At 39.2% G+C, this 19,759-nt stretch overlaps 1 protein-coding gene across 1 annotated transcript; it reads right to left on the bottom strand.

Annotated features, from left to right (window-relative positions):
* Positions 1-5,448: 5,448 nt before the first annotated feature.
* LOC114371644 lies at positions 5,449-7,263 on the bottom strand. Its single transcript, XM_028329016.1, has 5 exons — positions 6,914-7,263; positions 6,709-6,835; positions 6,348-6,626; positions 6,103-6,204; positions 5,449-5,817 (listed from the first exon to the last, which is right to left on the bottom strand). Exons 1-5 carry the CDS (start codon positions 7,261-7,263, stop codon positions 5,449-5,451), a joined length of 1,227 nt encoding a protein of 408 aa, XP_028184817.1.
* Positions 7,264-19,759: the final 12,496 nt, after the last annotated feature.

Genomic DNA, 19,759 nt, shown 5'->3' with positions numbered 1-19,759 from the left:
ATGATGAATGGCATTGCTTTGGTAACATGTTGAAATTATAGGTACTGGGTGGAAAACTGAAAAGAGACAATATACTTTATTTTACCAATAGGACTCTATATAATTGTTATATTGTGATAATAAATCACTAATGTTATTTTCCTATTTATACTAATATTCTAGATCAATTACTAGTGTGATACTATGAATTAATGCACACTGAAGCCCAATATCACTCCTAACATAACACTACTATCTTGGATGCCAAATTATTTTGGAAACTGGAAATGAACAATAAACTGAATGACAATTTTTCTTTCAAAGGGCTTGCATGCTCAAGGATCATGATCAAGCTAGATCCTGGATTTGAACATTCATAGTTCATCCTAATCTCCTTTAAATTTTGATCTGATGTACTAAGCCTTTACTGTTACTATTGTCTATGTATTTAAACTTTTAGAAATTTTTGGGTCTGTCATTATCTACGGTCATTAAATGTTTGCGAATAAAATGGTAAGTTAGACTTGATAAATTCCAACTGGTAACTGAATCTGCACAAAAGGTTATTATGCCTTGAAAAATTCTCAGATTGATGTATACAATATTTTGCTTTCCTCTAGGACTTGGTTCAAAGTGACAGGGATGATCCTAGCCTACCACTGGTTACTGCACCTTAAAGAAAATTCACTGGGTAAAATGGGAAGCTATTTGCTTACCTAAGGAGGAAGGTGGTTTGGGGATTAAAGAAATATCTAAATTTAATGAAGCTTTGCTGGGTAAATGGAGGCAGCACCAGAGGTGCTTTGTATTATCTTTTCATTCAGTACCACTTGTACTGTTTTTGTTTATCTCAATAATATATTATACATTATGCCTTCCAAAAAAAAAGTACAAAAATAAAATAAAAAAGTAAATACAGTAGGGAGGCAGAGATATAAAGGTTGTCAACCTGACTGTCTGATCTGTGTGTATTCCAACAAGTAGAAAATCTCCAAGATCCCTAGCAAGCCTCAAGATCTATATAACATAAAGGTCAGTTAATACAATATCAAGCCACACATCCATTTAAACAATCTAAATGGTAGTAGCAGCATAGAAGTAAATTATTGCAAGAGCCTAGTATAATTTATCATGTCTCACCCTCCCAGAATAACCCTCATCTAATAACCCAAGATTTATTTTCTATAGCCAGATATAACAGGCAAATGGCAATAGATTATTGAATAAAAACAACATAAGCAGAAATCAAGATGCAGATGGATCAAAGAGGGGGACATCAACACATCCTATTTTCATAGAGTTATTAATTTGAGGACGAGGAGAAATGCTTTGAGGGGGTTGCAGATTCGTGACACCTGGGTGGAAAATCCTAACATTATAAAGGCTGAAACCCTTCATCATTTTCAGGTAAGCAGTTCACTTCAGGATATGTTATTGTAAAACAGTTACAAGCATAATAACTAAATGCAATACAAGAATATGAGAACTGGCGAACCCAGTTACTTTGAATAGGTAACTGTTTTTAATATCAACAGTTACCTATTTTTATAGTCCAAAACAGTTATCAACAGTTACCTATTTTAATCCCACATCGTAACATAACTAAATGTAATAACCTATTTTAATATCAACAGTTAACTATTTAAAACAGTTACAAGCATAATTTGCAATAACAGGATATGAGAACTTTTGGAAACTGCCAATACGAGGCAAGTGAATAGTTTATAAACAGTCTGGAAGCATTCAACAATTAAGCGAATAAAATAGAAAAGAGAGCAAGCAACCCAGTTCCTTAAATCCACTTGGGTAAAAACATTATCTATACTTAAGCATTACTTGCTCAAGAAACAAAAAATATGTTAAAACAACAATAGTGAAGCCCCCTCTGTTGGACAGTAAAATGTTAAAGCAATTGCAGGCAATTTCAACAACCCTGTGGATCCATCTACAGAAATCATGGTTGATTCTCTGTTATAGTGCAAACAGAATAACACCTTACGAAAAATCATGCAACATTACTTATTACTACCCAGAAAAAATAAAATAGGTCAAATGAAGTATAGAAGTTAGTGTTACCTTGATGAAGAGAACCCAGCAACACACGTTTGTCAGCGGAGCCTGTACAATCGCAAACAAAATGTTATCCGATGCCACTCCCAATTCGGGTCAAACCACTCACAACGAAACTTAGCATACACGAATTTGACCTACGTACCTCGCAGAGAAAGGTTTGACCTTTGAGCACCGACGACTGTTTCAGCACCCTAGTAGCAACTCTGTATCTAGGGTTTTCTTCGACCCAGGACAATGTGGGTTCTGTGGGGTTCGAGCGACGACAATATGGGTTTTCCGGCAGCGTAGGGGGTTCTGTGGGTTCCAGCGAGGACAATGTGGGTTTCCCGGCAGTGTAGGGGGTTCTGTGGGTTCGACCAACGACAATGTGGGTGTCGACGGAGCGGTTTCCGGCAGATTTTGGGCGGAAGGAGAAAGAGAACAGCGATTTGAGGCAGGAGGATGACAAAGAGAAGAGGTAGGGCAAGGTTTTCAAACGCGCGTGGCTTCTAAAATCTCTATTTTTTTTTAACTTATAAACACAACAACATCGGTTTTTTATGGATAACCGATGTTAACTAAATGTACTTAACATCGGTTTTGTAAAAACCGATGTTAACATCAAATACATTACATTGGTTTTTTAACAAACCGATGTTAAAATCAACTCCTTAACATCGGCTCCCTCAAAACCGATGTTAACTCTATGAAGTTAACATCGGTTTTGCCCAAACCGATGTTACCATATTCATCTTAACATCATGTTAACATCGGTTTTTTAAATAACCGATGTTAACATGAAGTAGTTAACATCGGTTTTGCTAAAACCGATGTTAAGTAACTCCATTTAATTACAAAAATGCCACCGCACTTTCGTTAACATCGGTTTTAGCTATAATCGATGTTAATTGGGCGATGTAGAAAACTTTTTTTTAGTAGTGATCATTTTCAAACACCTTAAACTGAGGAAATTTGACTTTTGGATTAGCTTCAACATCACTTCAATATGGAGTATCTAACTCATCAGAATGTCCGTCTTCATCACCAAAATCAAAATTTGTTGCAGCTGAAGTATTATAACCATACAAGTATGCTTCATTAGTCTAATATGTGGGTCAACCTGTCTGTGTAAATGTCTCAGGGTCATGGTATTCTGTCCAATCCCAATTTTCTTCAAAGTCACTATCTGAAACTTCACTATACTCGCTACTATCATCATCATCATCTTCCTCAGCTTCAACATCATCACCTTGAACACTAGCCTCCCCTTCAGCCTCAGCCTCCATCTCACCTTGAACACCAACCTCCCCTTCAGCCTACACCTGAACCTCCACCAAAGTCTATTCATGAACATGAACTTCAGCCTCCATCTGAGCTTGAACATTAGTCTCCCCTACAGGCTCCACTTGAACCTCCACCAAACCTTGTTCACCAACTTGAACCTCAACCTCCACCTGAACCTCAACCAAAGCCTGTTGATCAACTTGCCCCTCAGCCATAATTTCACCCTCCACCACTGCTTTAACTTCACCCTCCGCCACAGCTTCAACCTGAGCCTCCACTCCATCAATTACAACAACGTCGTCATCCTCAACATCATTCAACTTTTTTGAGGATGTGTCAATCACCCTCTGCTCAGTGCTTTTCTGGGGTCCTTATACCATAAGCACATGAATGATTTGTACCCGAGGAAGTTAATCTTCTTCTTGAAGTCAATATAAGACATAGTATCCACATCCCAACCCCATTCTTCTTCTTCAATCTGACCATTGATATACAGAGTAAAGGGCTGATAAATGAACATCCCACCATGGTGAATTTTTAACATCACTGTTTGTTCTTCGGTTGGCCTGAAAAAAAATTATAGTAATAAGAAAACAAAATTCTTTTACACAGTAAAACCCACTTTATATGTCCATTCAATAAATAAAAAACATGAATGAAAAGACAACCCAAAACATGAATAAAAACCACATGAACCAAACAACCCCACAAGAAAACAAAAGCCAAAGTCGCGAGGAATGCATAAGGGACCACAACAAAACAAAAACATCCACACACCCCGTGGAGTCCAAAACTTGAATAAAAAATTAACACTCACGTGGAAAACACATCGTGGACCACATCAACCAAACAACCCCACAAAGGGATCACAACCATCCACCATGGTTATATACAAAAATCTTCAATACAATAACCTAACTTACCTGCAAAAGTATTGGCGTTCCATCTCCTTACGATTATTGTGATGCTCACGCGCACAAAGTCACAAACCTTCCACACCTCCCCTCGTTCAAAAAGCAAGTGACGATGACTTCCACTGAAACGGAAGCCCAAAATCGCGAGGAAGACCACCGTTCACTACTAAAAAATAGCGCTTTAGCAACCGACAAATTTTGTCGCTAAATCATTAAATTCGATCATTATTAGTATTAGTAACCGAAATAGCGATCGAAGCCATTACGTTGCAAAAACCCAAGTCGCTAAGTCCGTTGTAACCGAATTTATTTTCGGCTGCTATTTAGCGACCAAACTAGCGATGCACTAAAATAATAATTTTGGTCACTATGTAGTTGGTTGCTATTTTACTTGGGACCAGTTCTATAACCGACATTGTTTGTCGCTAATTCGGTCGCTAATATGCAATTATATTTTAAATTTAAAATAAAATCAAAAAATATTTAGTCTCTATTTCAGTCACCATCATATAATTAAACTTAAATATAAACTAAATTCAAAAGGAGTTTGGTCGCTATTTCGGTCGCTATTGAATAATCAATTTTAATATATAATTTAAAAAAAGGCCATTCGATCGTGAATTTGGTGGCTGAATTTGCAATAAAATATATTTCGGTCGCTAATGAGATTGCTAGTATATAATTTATTTCAGAATTTAATGGATATCGGTTGCTAATTCGGTCGCTATTTAATATTAATTTTTTTAATGCAAAATTATGTTGTATGTTTTGTTTTTCCAGTTACGTTTTGACCAGCTTAATAATTAATTATCAACTATAAACATAAATTTTAATTAAATTGTATAATCAAAATTATAAATAAAATTAGACATTCATAATGAGTAAATATATATCTTATAACAAAGTTATATTTTAAAGATTCCTAAAGTGCAAATTCAAAGTTTTCAAAGTTTAATCAAATGCAACGTAAAAGTTAATAAAATTCAAATTCATAACTAACGTGACCTAATCAAAGTAAAGTAAACAATAACTAGCGTCAATGATCATTTTCCATGTCATGAGGACGATCAACCTGAGTATCATTAACATGGTGGTATGTTCCATCTGCTATGGTAGGTGATAGACTAGGAGCTGGTATGATAGGCTGAATATGCAAGTGTTGTAGTATACGTTGCATTTGCTCATTTTGTTGACGAATTTGCTCATTTTGTTGTTGCATCTATTGTCGCATCTCCTGACTTTGGTGGTCATGATTCTCCATCATCTGCAACATCTTTTCCTCAAGTGTCTTCTCCTTATTTGCCTTTGCCAAAAGCTCAACATTCAATTTATTAATTGTCTCACGCATTTCCTCTATTTGGTCTTCCACAGGAGCAATAGAAGTAGATGGAGCTGATTTTGAGCAACTAAACGTTTTGCTCAAAGTACCTAGGCCATACACGTTCCCCTTGTAATTTGGACCTCCAACAACATTCAAATATATTTCATTATCATTAATAGAAGTAGCAGTGTTAGGGGAACCCTGTGTAGATGTGCCTTCCTCTGTTGAATGTTGTAAGATTTCATCTCGATGATGTTGATATTTCTCCTTCAATATAAAGTGAGGTATGAAGATAAATTGTTAAATGTGTAGACATATAAGGATTAATATTCAAGAAAACCATCACTAATACAGGAAAAAAAATGACTTTAATCTACTATAGTAGGCTTCAAAGTTTATACTAGCCAATCACAAACATTTAACATTAACTAAAGAAAAGCAAATCAAGATGTGTAAATAGGTTCAAGAGATATTCATCAAAGGTAAGAGTTCATTTATAATACTAGGCACTATATATCAAATAAAGTGATAGGATTAGAAGAAACAACTTACAGCAAATTCACAGGACTTGTCATTGACCCATTCTCCCGACTTCAATTTCTTAGTTTTCTCCATCACCTCCCAAACAGTTGGTGTTCTTTGAAACTCCTTTGACTACATAAATTTAAGAAATTAAAATTGTAAAACATTTAATTAATTACAATGAATTGAAAATCAATGAAGTATATATACATATATGCATACATACATACATACATACATACATATATACATACATATATATGAAGTAAAATTACTAGCTTTTCAAAGTGAGTTGCAGTAGATATGGAACCACCACAGTATGCTAAGGCTCCTCTATCAACAGATCGATTCGCCTTGGCAGTGGAGCACTTGTTTAGGAAATTTGTAGAACCCCAATGTTCGTCCAAGGCTGCTCGAACATTAGTTGTTATCCACTTTCCTTTATCTTGACCATTTCTAATCTTGTTCATTGCACTTTTTAAAATACATGAACATTTTGTCTCAAAAACAACTCTAATGGCTCGCTCTTCTTGTGGGTGCCACCTATACTCTTTCTGCATAAAATATGAAACAAGAACTAAATTAGAAATCATACAAGAAACAATAAATTTTAAATTACACCATAATTCAAGTTACCTTAAACTCTCCAAACCACCTATCGCGAAGGTCAACTGACACATTCAACCAACTTGGAGCTGGTTCATCAAATTTTGTCCTAATAATATTTAATATGATATTACAACACCCATGTGTTGGTTGAAACCTATGTACAAAGACATTGTCAATACCATATTTAAAAAAACATTTTAAGAAAATTATTAGTTAAATAAAATGCACTTACTCTCCTTTATATGCACGAATGAAAGGCCTTTCATCAACAATATGTTCACAATTTGGATTTGTTGGGTACTCAAGTGTAACAGAATCATCTGGTGCTGAAGGTGAAGCATCTCTAACAGGGGTAGTAGGAATTGACTCCCTTACAAAGGTAGGATTTGGTTGGTCTTGAGCTGTAGGAAGTGTGTTTGGAGTCTGTGCAACAACATGAATAATCGACTCCGAGGTTGATATGTGAATGGATGAGGGGGAAGGATTGACGATAATTGGAGCTCTCAAACTGTGGGTACCACGTCTTGTACCACGATTAAATGTTCTACGACCACTACCTCTACCTCTGTCTCCCATCTGCATTTTTGATTTTGTTACACATGTGTGTGTATACATATATATATATATATATATATATATATATATATATATATATATAATTGTCGCAACGTAACCTTTTGCAGGCGAGCGAGGCGAGGCTCACGGGTGCGCTTTCCAAAGGAGGAAAGATGCGCGGAGTCGCCACCAACGTTTATTTGTGGAAAACGTCGGAAAAAACCGAAGGAAACTGGTCAAAATGAAAATTCTAAGTTCGGGAGTTGTATTTACGTTTGAGGAAGGTATTAGCACCTATCACGTTTGTCTCAAAGGACAACAGCCTATTTTTTAGAATTGTGGAAATTGTCTTACCTTAACTTTTATTTCTTTTTATTTTTTGAGGTTGACAAAAGCGGGGCTTTTGCTCCTAGGTACCCTCCATCGAAGAGGAAATCAGACCTACGTAGTTCTTTCTTATGCATGAATCAAGTGATTCTTTTTACTTGAAAGGTGATCATTTTAAGGTGTTGGACCTTAAAAATGATCCATTTTACTTGGTAAGAAATTGAAATGATAAACTTTCAAAACCCTATTTTTTGTGGACGAGCTTGACTAGGCGAGTTGATTTTAGCCTTAGTTTCACTTTAGTTATTAGTCGATTCAATTAAGAATGAGAAATCCCAAAGAGAAATCGTTCGATTCATTTTTCGCTTTATTTTACTAAAAAGGTATTTTTTGATTATTATATTATTATTTTACCTCTTTTTTGATTTCCAACGTGGTTACGGCACGACCGAACGGTCGGAATTCATTTTAACTGAAATTAACGGATGATACACTTCAAATGATCGGTAGAAATTTATTTTATTTTTAGATTAGGCGAGAAATGACTTAAATAAGTGACTTAAGCACGTCAAAAGGGGGTATAGAAAGCGAATGAAAATGAGAATAAAAATACATGAAACAAAATATGGACCACCACGGGTACATAGAATGAATTGAAAAGCTCGGTTTGAAGTACTTACCCGTTGAAGACTGAAGAAAATGAAGAACGAACGATGAATGTTGAAGAACGGTCGAGAATCTTTGTGTAATTACTCACGGAAACATTACGGAAACGTTACGGAAGCGCCTCGGCTTGGATTTTCTTCACGGAAATAATTTTCCTCAGCAATTTCGAGAGAATAAGAAGTGCCAAGAAGGCTGAACCCCTTCTCCCTTCACTCCTCCCCCTATTTATAGCAAAATAGGGGAGGAGCTTGCCACCCAGCTCGCCCAGGCGAGCAAGGTTGCTTCCTCCAGAAGCCACAACCTTCTGGAGGAAGAATCTAGAAGGCCCAAGTGGGCCTGATTGCTATTTGTACCTCGCTTTTTACTAAATGCACCCCCTCTACCTTTTTGGTAATTCTTTTTCCGTAACGTTACGAAAATTTACGAATTTTGTAACGATACTTATTTTCCTTCCGCAAGGTTACGAGTCCTTACGGATTATGTATTTACTCTTTTTTAGCTTTCGAAGAAGTTACGAAAACTCACGGATTGCGAAAATACCTCCTTTCGATTTCCGTCACATCACGGAATTTTCACGGATCGCGTAAGCCTGCTTCCTTTTGATTTTCGGCACGTCTCAGGACTTCACATATTGTGCAACAAAGGGTGCCAAATATCTCGAAGCGGCCAATCAATGGTTGTATATCATCAAATTATAATCCCCGGCCAAAATTAGGGTATGACAGTTGCCCCTCTTTACTTACCTCTCATCGGAGATAAGAGGAAAGCAAAGATAAGACACTGATTTCACCCATCCTGCCCTTTCCGTGATGACGATTCTCGTCTCTACTCCTTTTTTGCTGTACCACAAAACAAAATACAAACAACAACAAGAACAACGAATATAATATACATATACACATGTTTGGCGAAGGAACCGATCCGGAAAACAACAGAAGAACATATTTCCCAGTCACCAGAGGCTCCACGTTTGATAATGGAGGACACATGAACAGCGCTAGGCAATGACATTCATGGGGCTACGAAAAAAATGGAGAATGGAGGATTGCACTTGAGGGTCCACATTTAGGCAATCATGAAGCATAGCTCCAAACTCGAAGGTGGAGGACACATGAACAGCGCTAGGCAATGACATTCATGGGGCTCCGAAAAAGGTGGAGAATGGAGGATTGCCTTGAGGGTCCACACTTAGGCAATCATGAAACATAGCTCCAAACTCGAAGGTGGAGGACACATGAACAGCGCTAGGCAATAACATTCATAGGGCTCCGAAAAAAGGGGGAGAATGGAGGATTGCCTTGAGGGTCCACACTTAGGCAACCATGAAACATAGCTCCAAACTCGAAGGTGGAGGACACATGAACAACGCTAGGCAATAACATTCATGGGGCTCCGAAAAAAGGGGGAGAATGGAGGATTGCCTTGAGGGTCCACACTTAGGCAATCATGAAACATAGCTCCAAACTCGAAGGTGGAGGACACATGAACAGCGCTAGGCAATAACATTCATGGGGCTCCGAAAAAGGGGGAGAATGGAGGATTTCCTTGAGGGTCCACACTTAGGCAATCATGAAACATAGCTCCAAACTCGAAGGTGGAGGACACATGAACAACGCTAGGCAATAACATTCATGGGGCTCCGAAAAAAAAGGGGAGAACGGAGGATTGCACTTGAGGGTCCACACTTAGGCAATCATGAAACATAGCTCCAAACTCGAAGGTGGAGGACACACGAACAGCGCTAGGCAATGACATTCATGGGGCTCCGAAAAAAGGGGGAGAATGGAGGATTGCCTTGAGGGTCCACACTTAGGCAATCATGAAACATAGCTCCAAACTCGAAGGTGGATGCCACATGAACAGCGCTAGGCAATAACATTCATGGGGCTCCGAAAAAGGGGGAGAATGGAGGATTGCCTTGAGGGTCCACACTTAGGCAATCATGAAACATAGCTCTAAACTCGAAGGTGGAGGACACATGGACAGCGCTAGGCAATAGCATTCATGGGGCTCCGAAAAAAAGGGGGAGAATGGAGGATTGCCTTGAGGGTCCACACTTAGGCAATCATGAAACATAGCTCCAAACTCGAAGGTGGAGGACACATGAACAGCGCTAGGCAATAACATTCATGGGGCTCCGAAAAAAAGGGGAGAATGGAGGAATGCACTTGAGGGTCCACACTTAGGCAATCATGAAGCATAGCTCCAAACTCGAAGGTGGAGGACACATGAACGAAAACGCAATTCATGAGGCTCCGAAAAAGGGTTGAGAATGGAGAATTGCATTAAGCAATCACTACGCATGGCTCCAAACTCGTGGGTGGAGGACGCATGAACGAAAACGCAATTCATGGGGCTCCGAAAAAGGGGTAGAGAATGGAGAATTGCACTAAGCAATCACTACGCTTGGCTCCAAACTCGTGGGTGGAGGACGCATGAACGAAAACGCAATTCATGGGGCTCCAAAAAAAAGGGTTGGCAGGACCGAACGGTCCACCGGGTTTTTCAACCTGAAAGGCAAACATGCTTTTTGTAAAGAAAAATAAATCATTCGCGAGAGCACTATATCTTAGAGAAACAATATACTTGTGCCAAGGGTAATCTTCCTTGTAACCGAGAATGAAGGGCAGGATGTCAACTTTTAGCTTTTAAATGAACATGCAGGGGAAACATCAGGCTAAGCTGAAAATAAATCACTCATAGTGTATAAAACTCACAAGGCAAGTGTTTTATCCTATTCCCAAACCATAACTACACCATGACTCTATTTTGCACACGACTTCCTATCAAATCAAAGATCAAACGTACGATCACGGACCAATAGGATTTTCTCGAGGGAAGTGTTTTTGGAGAGGAAGCTGGGTGTTTCGGTCTTTTCCTCTTTGTTCATGTGGGGTGGGATATCGCCAGTCGAGAATGGCAATCTGAAAGGAAGAGACACCAAAAATGGGTTTTCCTTTGCCGGCAGTCACTTACCTTGCCGAAAATTTATCTGGTATGAAGATCTTCCGTTCTCTCTCTTCCATTGATTGAGAATTGCTTCCTTTCCATTTTTTACTTTCTTTCAACCTTTGATCGGGAATCCTTCTTTTTCTTTCTTTTTTATTGTTCTTTTCTTTATTTTCATCTTTTCTTTTTCCTTCTTCCCATTTCTTCCTTTTCTTTCTTTTCACTTCTCCTTTTCCACCCCTTTCTTTGGGAAATCGGGTTTTAGCATTCTATTCGCTTTCCCTTGAGGAGATTCCACTGTCCTTTGCTTCGGGGGAAAGGATGAGGATTCCTTTTTAATAGGCCAAGGTTCAAAAAGGTCTAAGGTTGTGTCTCAATGGGGTCTTTTATTGTGGGAACCCCAATCTTGATATCTGGGGCGAAACAAATTTGGGTGTCAAGGTGTCGATTTCGGGCCGAACTTCCATATTATTCCATAAGGCACGCGTGACAATGATGATTTGAAAACAACGTGCAAAATTAGTCATGGCTACAGCCAGGTGGGCACTCAAGCATCCCATTTATGACATTGTGATACTACGATTGGGAATTTACACAGACAGACCCAACGTTTCCAAGTTATGTTCTTTCATCAGTTCAATGAATTCATCCATTCTTATCTCGGTTTATTCCGGAAAATAAACTCTTAGCATCAGTCCCTTGTTTCCAGAAGATACGTTTGCTCTTTACGAATGATTTATACTTCTTAACTATAACATGTCAACCTTCGCGGTCTTTCTTTCTTTTTCATTTTTGTTTCATTTTTATATATTCACAAAATTATACACCTATGATCCTCTATGAAGAAATTTTTCTTTGTACATCTACATTCTTATACATGACAAACTTTTTCTGTACACGCATTGGAACTCTTTCTCTTTACGTCACACGGTCTATATACAAACCCTATTTACGTTCAAAGATTTTTTCATTTTTCCCAACACACACTTATGGTTCATACAAAAGTTTCTTCATATACACTCGTTGCTCACACACACAAGAATTCCTTTCCACGCATCATTTACACACAAAAATCCTTTTATACACATTTTCCTTTTACATATATATAAATAAAAACCTTTTTCTTTTCTTTACGAACATGACTTTTATTCACAATGCTTCTTTCTTTTTTATAATGATTTTGGTTCATTTTATTTTTAGGACGACGTTCCTAAATGGAAAACTCCACACGACTCCAGAATTTCAAAAAACACTATTGACAACAACAAAGTAAATACTAACGTAACAGTTCAAACGACATGTATGCACAAAACAAAAGTCAATCAAAATGAAACAAACGTTAGTCCCTCAGTTAAACAAAAGATAGCATACAAATGATAAATGATGGAACATACGAATTTGCGGATCCCACGGTCATGTGGCTCCGCATGCCACCAGGCTCTTGGGTCACGGTAACAAAAAGTGGGGTGATCGAGAAAAGCAGGGCTTTTGCTCCTACGTATCCTCAATTTGTAATGAGGAACTCAGACCTACGTAGTTCTTGACAACTGTGAGACTAAAAATAGTCTCGGTGTTTTCTTCACCAAAATGCGAACATGCTTTAGTAAAGAGACAAAACTTCCAACTGATCAGAGCAACATATGCTTTTTGGATGAAAAACAATGTGTCTATCGGGGAAGGAGAGTATGCTGATGAAATTTTCTCATAACCGTAAATGAGATTTTGGATGTTAGCATTTCATTTCTAAACGACCATTTAGAGGAAACACTGGGTCCAACAAAGATAGGAGAAAATCACTCAAAGTGTATCAATCTCACACAGGTAAGTGTTTTATCCTAATTCCGAACCATAGATATGTCATGACTTGATTTTGCAAATCATTTCCTATCAAATCAAAGATTACATGCGTGATCATGGATCAATAGGACTTATTTTGGGAATGGTTTTTAGGTGGGGAATTTGGCTTTGAGTGTTTTTGCCTTTTCCTTTTCTGTTTTTATTTAGTGCGTGGCGAGAAAGTCACTAGCGTACAGGATTTTGGTTGGCAATCAAAGGGAGAGGGCCACTTTGGGTCGTGGTTTCCTTTCTTTTTTGTTTACTTGGTGACAATTCTGTATTGTTCAGATATTGTCTGGTCTGAAGACCTTTCTGCATATTTCTTATGTTTTCTTCCGATCCTTGATCGAGAATTTTCCTTGTTTTTTTTTTTTTGCTTTCTCCCACTCTTTCATTGGGAATTTTCTTTCTGTTTTGTGTCTTCTCCCTTTCTTGGATTGGGAATTTTCCTTCTCTTTGTGTTTTCTTCCGAGGGTAAGGATTATGGTGAGTTAGGATTTTGGCTCAAGGCTTGTAGAACGACTGGTCATGATACATGTCAGGATTTGGCCAGCGGTTCGGGGATAAAGGGGATGTCCCCACATTATTCCCATGATACACATGCAACAAATGATGATTAGGAAATTTTATGCAAAACTGGTCATGCATGCACCCATGTGGACACTCAAGCATCAAGTTTTTATGGTCATGTGACACTAGGGCTCAGGATTTATTTTCCCTATTTTAAGTCAACCCAGTATTTCCAAAATATGTTCTTCTATCAATTTGTGCATTCATCCGAGTCTATCTTGGGTGTTCGAAAAACTTTTCACAGCATTTACCCTTCAAATGTGTACACACATTTTTTTTTCAAAAACTGGTTAAGATCAGTAAAATCTTTCAAAGAAAAGTTGGAAATTATCTCTTTTCACAAGCATGTTATTTTTTAGCTAGACAAATTTTTATTATTTTTTTTCTTATTCTTTTCTTGCTCGCTCTCTTTTTGCTCTCTCTTTTTTTTTAAGGTATTTTGCTACTTAAACATACGCATATTTTGTGAGGTATTTTGCCATATACATGTGTGTCCAAGGTATCTTGCTACCTAAACATACATATATATGTTTTGTGAGATATTTTTGCTATATACATGCATATCCAAGGTATCTTGCTACCTAAACATACATATATATATATTTTATGAAGTATTTTTGCTACATACATGCATATTCAAGGTATCTTTCTACCTAAACATACATATATATATTTTGTGAAGTATTTTTTGCTACATACATGCATATCCGAGGTATCTTTATACCTAAACATACATACATACATACATATATATATATATATATATTGTGAGGTATGACTACCTTCCGAGCTTGTGCTCATTTTATTTAAGTTCCTAGGATCATGAGCAACTAGGTGTGTCCTACCATTACCTGAGAAACAAAGGTGATCAAATAACAAGCAAAGATTTAAAAGTTACTAGGTTGCCTCCTAGTAGCGCTTCTTTAACGTCTTGAGCTGGACGCTTGATGACTTGTCGGTCACGGACCTAGTACTTTGCTTACCTTTGGCTCTGGACTTGGTTGCCTATTGGTCGGCCATGGGTCGTAAGCAACGCTCTAACCTTTTTGTGGATGAGCTGAGGTAAACTCTAGAGGTGATGGCGGTGCGTCTGTTGCCCGCTGCTCGCCATCCCCAGGCTGCTGTGGTGTTTCACCCTGCGCCTGCCTGGAGCCGCAGTACTTCTTGATGAAAGCTCGATTAGTAGGGGGCCTGATGCCCTTGTTGGAGGTGATAGGTACCCTGTAGAACTGACAGAGACCCATAATTAGAGCTTGACAACTCAAGATCCTGTTGGACTTCTTCGGGTCCACTGGGTGTCTTGCAGGCGCGATTCCTGCAAACAATAGATGAAATCAGAAATCAGTTGAGCGATGTGCATACTTACCTATGATGACGTGACCTTGCCGGGGGGAACGGGCACCCTGTAGGACTACAGAGGCCCGTAACCAGAGCTGGAAACCCCAGGGCCCTATTGGACTTCTCCGGGTCCACTGGGTGTCTTTGTGGGTGCGATTCCTGCAAACAATAGATGGTATCAGAAATCAGTTGAGTCACATGCATACTTACCTATGTCACGATGGCATGACCTCGTTGGGGGGACGAGCACCTTGTAGGACTGACAGAGGCCCGTAACCAGAGCTGGAAACCCCAGGGCCCTGTTGGACTTCTTCAGGCCCACTAGGCGTCTTGTGGGCGCAATCCCTGCAAACAATAGATGACATCAGAAATCAATTGAACCATGTGCATACTTACCTATGTCATGACGGCACAGACCAACCGATACATCAGCAGGGGGAGATTGGCATTGTGGTCGTCAGGCAGAATGTTACTAAATAGCAACGTCATCCATATCCATGTAAAAGTGGTCATGTTGGTGCGCATGATCCACACTCGTCTTTTTGCAGCGGCACGGGTGAAATCTTGCCCCGGTATGCATAGTAGATGCATGATAGCCTCCCTCTCTGGATGTGCTCGCACAGTTGGTCGCCCTCTAATATCAGGGGGTGGCCTAGGAACTGATAAAAGGAAACTACTGGCCCTTTAACCGGGAGCGCAAGTCTCGGTGAAGCATCTAAGGGCAAAGGACCTTATATTCTCTTAAGGTGTGGATATGGAGCACACTGAAAACGAGGACGCATAGCCCTTTAAAGGCGAGGGCGTGCAGCCCTCTACAGGCGAGGACATATAGTCCTCTAAAGGTGATAGGTACTAGTACCCAAGGGTCCACCTTTATGAGAAAGCAAGAGATTGACTCATCGAGAGAGCCGGTCATCCAAAAAGATTGGACACGAGATGTAGGAAATCTATGCAGTTAACATGATTTTTAGGGATGCAGACACATGCAACCTTTGTTGTGAAACTTGGTAACGTTGACCTCATATGAAACAATGCAATGCAATGGAAAGTTGTACAATGTTCATGACCTTCTTTCCCTATTTTGTGATTTTGATTTTGATTTAATCTTTTTGGAAAACACAGATTGACTGTCCTTTTGAAAAAGGCGATAATTCATGCAACCTCATCCTATCTTTTGCAAATCTCTTCGAGAACTCCCTCAGAGTGTATATTCTGTTTGATTTAGTCACTTGACCATTTTGGAGTGACGACAATGGAGTCGTTTGACGTTTAATCAATCTATTTGAAATTCCAGGGTTTGTCTCCCCCCACCTTTTTTTTATTTAAAAACATCGACGGGTGAGGACTTTTGATCTGCCCCTATATTCACTTGAGGCTCATGCACGATGCCCCTCATTGCCCCAGTGTAAGACTTTGAGGTACCAATTGTTATCTTTCGTCATGACCTTGTAGCTAGGAACCTATTGGGTGAAAACTTCTAATCTGCCCCTAGGTTCGCTTGAGGTTTTTGCATGGTACCTTTCATTGCCCCAGTGTAAGGCTTTGAGGTACCAATTGTTGTCTTTCGTCATGACCTTGTAGCTGGGAACCTATCGGGTGAGAACTTCTAATCTGCCCCTAGGCTCGCTTGAGGTTTTTGCATGGTACCTTTCATTGCCCCAATGTAAGGCTTTGAGGTACCAATTGTTGTCTTGTCTTCACAACCTCGTAGTGAGGAAGAATGAAAGAAGCAATTGATTCTTGCAAAAAGAATTTTCCAAGGACGAGAAATAGTTGAAGGATTTTTCAGTTGATGGATTAAGTCAAATGACTCCTATGTAGAAGCAAGATGTTTTGATGTCTTGATGATGCTAAAGGATCAAGTGCTTCTAAGTTTTATTCAAGACAAGAATCCAAGAAAATCAAGATATATGATCAAGTTGATCTCTAGAATCTTTAGGAAGAAGTTTCCAAATTGAAAACAAACAAAAGGTTTGACCAACGAATTCTATCATTTCAAATTGAGATTTGCTCTCTGGTAATCGATTACCAGTAGTTGAAAATGTTTTAATTCAAATTTTTAAAACCTGTAATCGATTACATAAGTCTTGTAATTGATTACCAGAGGGGATTTTCAGAAAAGAATTTCCAAGAGACATATCTATTCAAATGTTTTATGAATGGCCATTCAAATGTTTTAAAGAGAGTTTTCATTGCCCAAACAGTTTTATCCTCTCGAAAGATTAAGAGTTTTTCTGAACTGAACTGTCTTATCCTCTCAAAAAGATTCCTTGGTCAACCACTTGCATATTCAATAAGGAATTTTGATTGATCTTCATTGTACATTCTATCTCTTTTAAGAGAGATTTCTTCTTCTCTTCTTCTTATTTCTGAAAAGGGATTAAGAGACCAGGGGTCTCTTGTCGTAGAGGATTCCCCAACACAAGGGAAGGGTTATCCCTGTGTGGTTCAGACTTTGTAAAAGGAGTTTTACAAAGAGAGTGGAAAATCTCAAGAGAGTGGAAAATCTCAAGTGAGTTGCTTGAGGGCTAGATGTAGGCACGGGAAGTGGCCGAACCAATATAAATCAAGTTTGCATTCCTCTCTTCCCTTAAACTTCTTTTATTTATTGCTATTTATCTTTTGCTTTAAAGAAGTTTATTTTGAATTGTCTTTTGAGTAATTCATGTTAAGGGTGCATTGTTAATCCAAAAAGAGAGAGTGAAAGTTTAATTGGGGAATAGTCTTCGTATCTTAATTCAACCCCCATTTTTCTTAAGTTAACTGAGGCCATTTGTCCAACATCCTATTCTTGATAACTCACTTCTCTCTAAAAAGACAAACTTTCCGGAATGATAAAATGAGGTCACATGAACGTCTTGAAAACACAGCCAATCAAATGCTTTTTTTTCTTTTTCTTTTTGAACCCTTTTTTATTTTTATTTTGAAATTTATTTGTTTTGAACTTTACTTGTTGTTTTACGGCAGCCCCCACCAACGTGCAACACGAGTAATCTCTGATTGAACGGTCTTGGAAGTCCAAACTCAGGAGCACAGGTCGCTTGAGCAAACAGACCAATGGCTTGCCCCCACATTCCAGTGAAAGTTGAATAAGCAAAGATGCATTTGTGAGAGGATGAGGAACAAAGATATCAACTTTATCCATTTCATTTAACATTGTAACTGTGGTTTACAATAATGGTACAAACTTGAAAATCCTGATGGGTCATTAGAGACATCTAACAACAGCTTTCAAAATTGCCCCATGTGTCGCATCTCTTGTTAATGTCAGGATTTACATGCGATTCTCCTCAAATTTCAGCCAGCCCGCATCAATCAGACCTTGCACCTTACGCTTCAGGCCCCTACAATGCTCAATGGAATGCCCCGGGGCTTCTCCATGACAAGCACACGTTGCGTTCAAGTCGTATTCTCGGAGAAATGGAGGTTGATGAACCTTGGTTGGGGTTATGGCTACCATTGAATTATCAAGTAGATATGGGAGCAAGTCAGCATAGGACACTGGAATTTGGGTGAATTCTACAGGCTTTCTCGCTGCAAAATTCATTTCTTGGTTGGTGTTTTTGGATTGTGCTAAAGGTGATGTTCATCATTGGAAGTGCGGTAGACAGACTTTGTGGTTGTTTTAGGGATGACCTTTGTGGATAACTGGGCGGTGGGTAAGGAGAAGGTTTGTTATTGGCTGAGTAATGACATTGTTGGGTTGGGGGGAAACTTGGCTGTATAGGAATGGCAGTCACAGCACGGGCTTCTCCTTCATCCTCACCCTCTTCCTTTGCCCCAGTTTTCTCATTTTTCCAAGCAGGATGACTAAATTTGCCTCTTTCCAGACCCACATCGATCCTTTCACTGGCAAAGACCAAATCCGCAAAGCTTTGAAGGTGCGTAGCCCACCATTTTCCATAGTAGAATACTGGTAATGTGTCTACTATCATTGTCATCGTTTTTTCGTCATTGAGGTGCCACTTGAGCTGCCAGGTTCTCCACCTTTGGGCGTATTCTTTGAAAGATCCGTGCCCCTTTTTTTTGCACATGTTTTGCAGTTGCATCCTATCCGAAGCTATTATACCGACACTGCCTAGCGAAGGCAACCATTAGGTCCTCCCAGGAATAGACTCGAGAAGGTTCCAAGTTAGTGTACCAGGTAACAACTACCCCAGTAAGACTTTCTTGGAAGGAATGTATCAACAATTCCTCATCTTTTGCGTATGCCCCCATCTTCCGACAATACATCTTAAGATGGTTCTTGGGGCAAGTAATCCCCTTGTACTTGTCAAAGTCCAGCACCTTGAACTTGGGAGGGGTGATGATATTGGGTACTAGGAACAACTCTTCTAGGTTAGCAAAGGCATAATCTTCACCTCCTTCAATGGCACTGAGCCTTTCCTCTAGATGATCCAACTTTCCCATTTCTGCCATAGCATGAGGGTTTTTACTTGTCGTGGAATGCAAGAGGTGTAGTTGTGGGTGATACTGAGGGCCTTCCGAAGTGTTTTCAAGGGGTATACCACCAACTGCTTGCCCTTCAGTGGCATATCCGAGCCAAGGCTCGAAGTCGGCTAGATTGTGATGGGGAATTTCATGTGTCTCACCCATGGGTTGAGAGACATGTGCATGAACAGTTTGGGGTTGCCGGCTCTCAATGGGTATAGGAGTGGAGTTATTGACATCCTCATTGAGAGTGTATGCCACATTGGGTGGTGTATAGTTGGGAGGCAGGCCTTGTGGTGGGAAGGCGTGCATGTTTGGATTTTGCACATCATGGAGGCCGTCCCTACTTCCCAAATCTTTGCCTACCATATCTAAGGTCGGATGATTCATTTGGTTGAGGCCAGAT

The sequence above is a fragment of the Glycine soja genome, chromosome 10, assembly GCF_004193775.1.
Source record: "Glycine soja cultivar W05 chromosome 10, ASM419377v2, whole genome shotgun sequence".
NCBI lineage: Eukaryota > Viridiplantae > Streptophyta > Magnoliopsida > Fabales > Fabaceae > Glycine > Glycine soja.
This window is presented reverse-complemented; position numbering and strand designations above follow the sequence as displayed.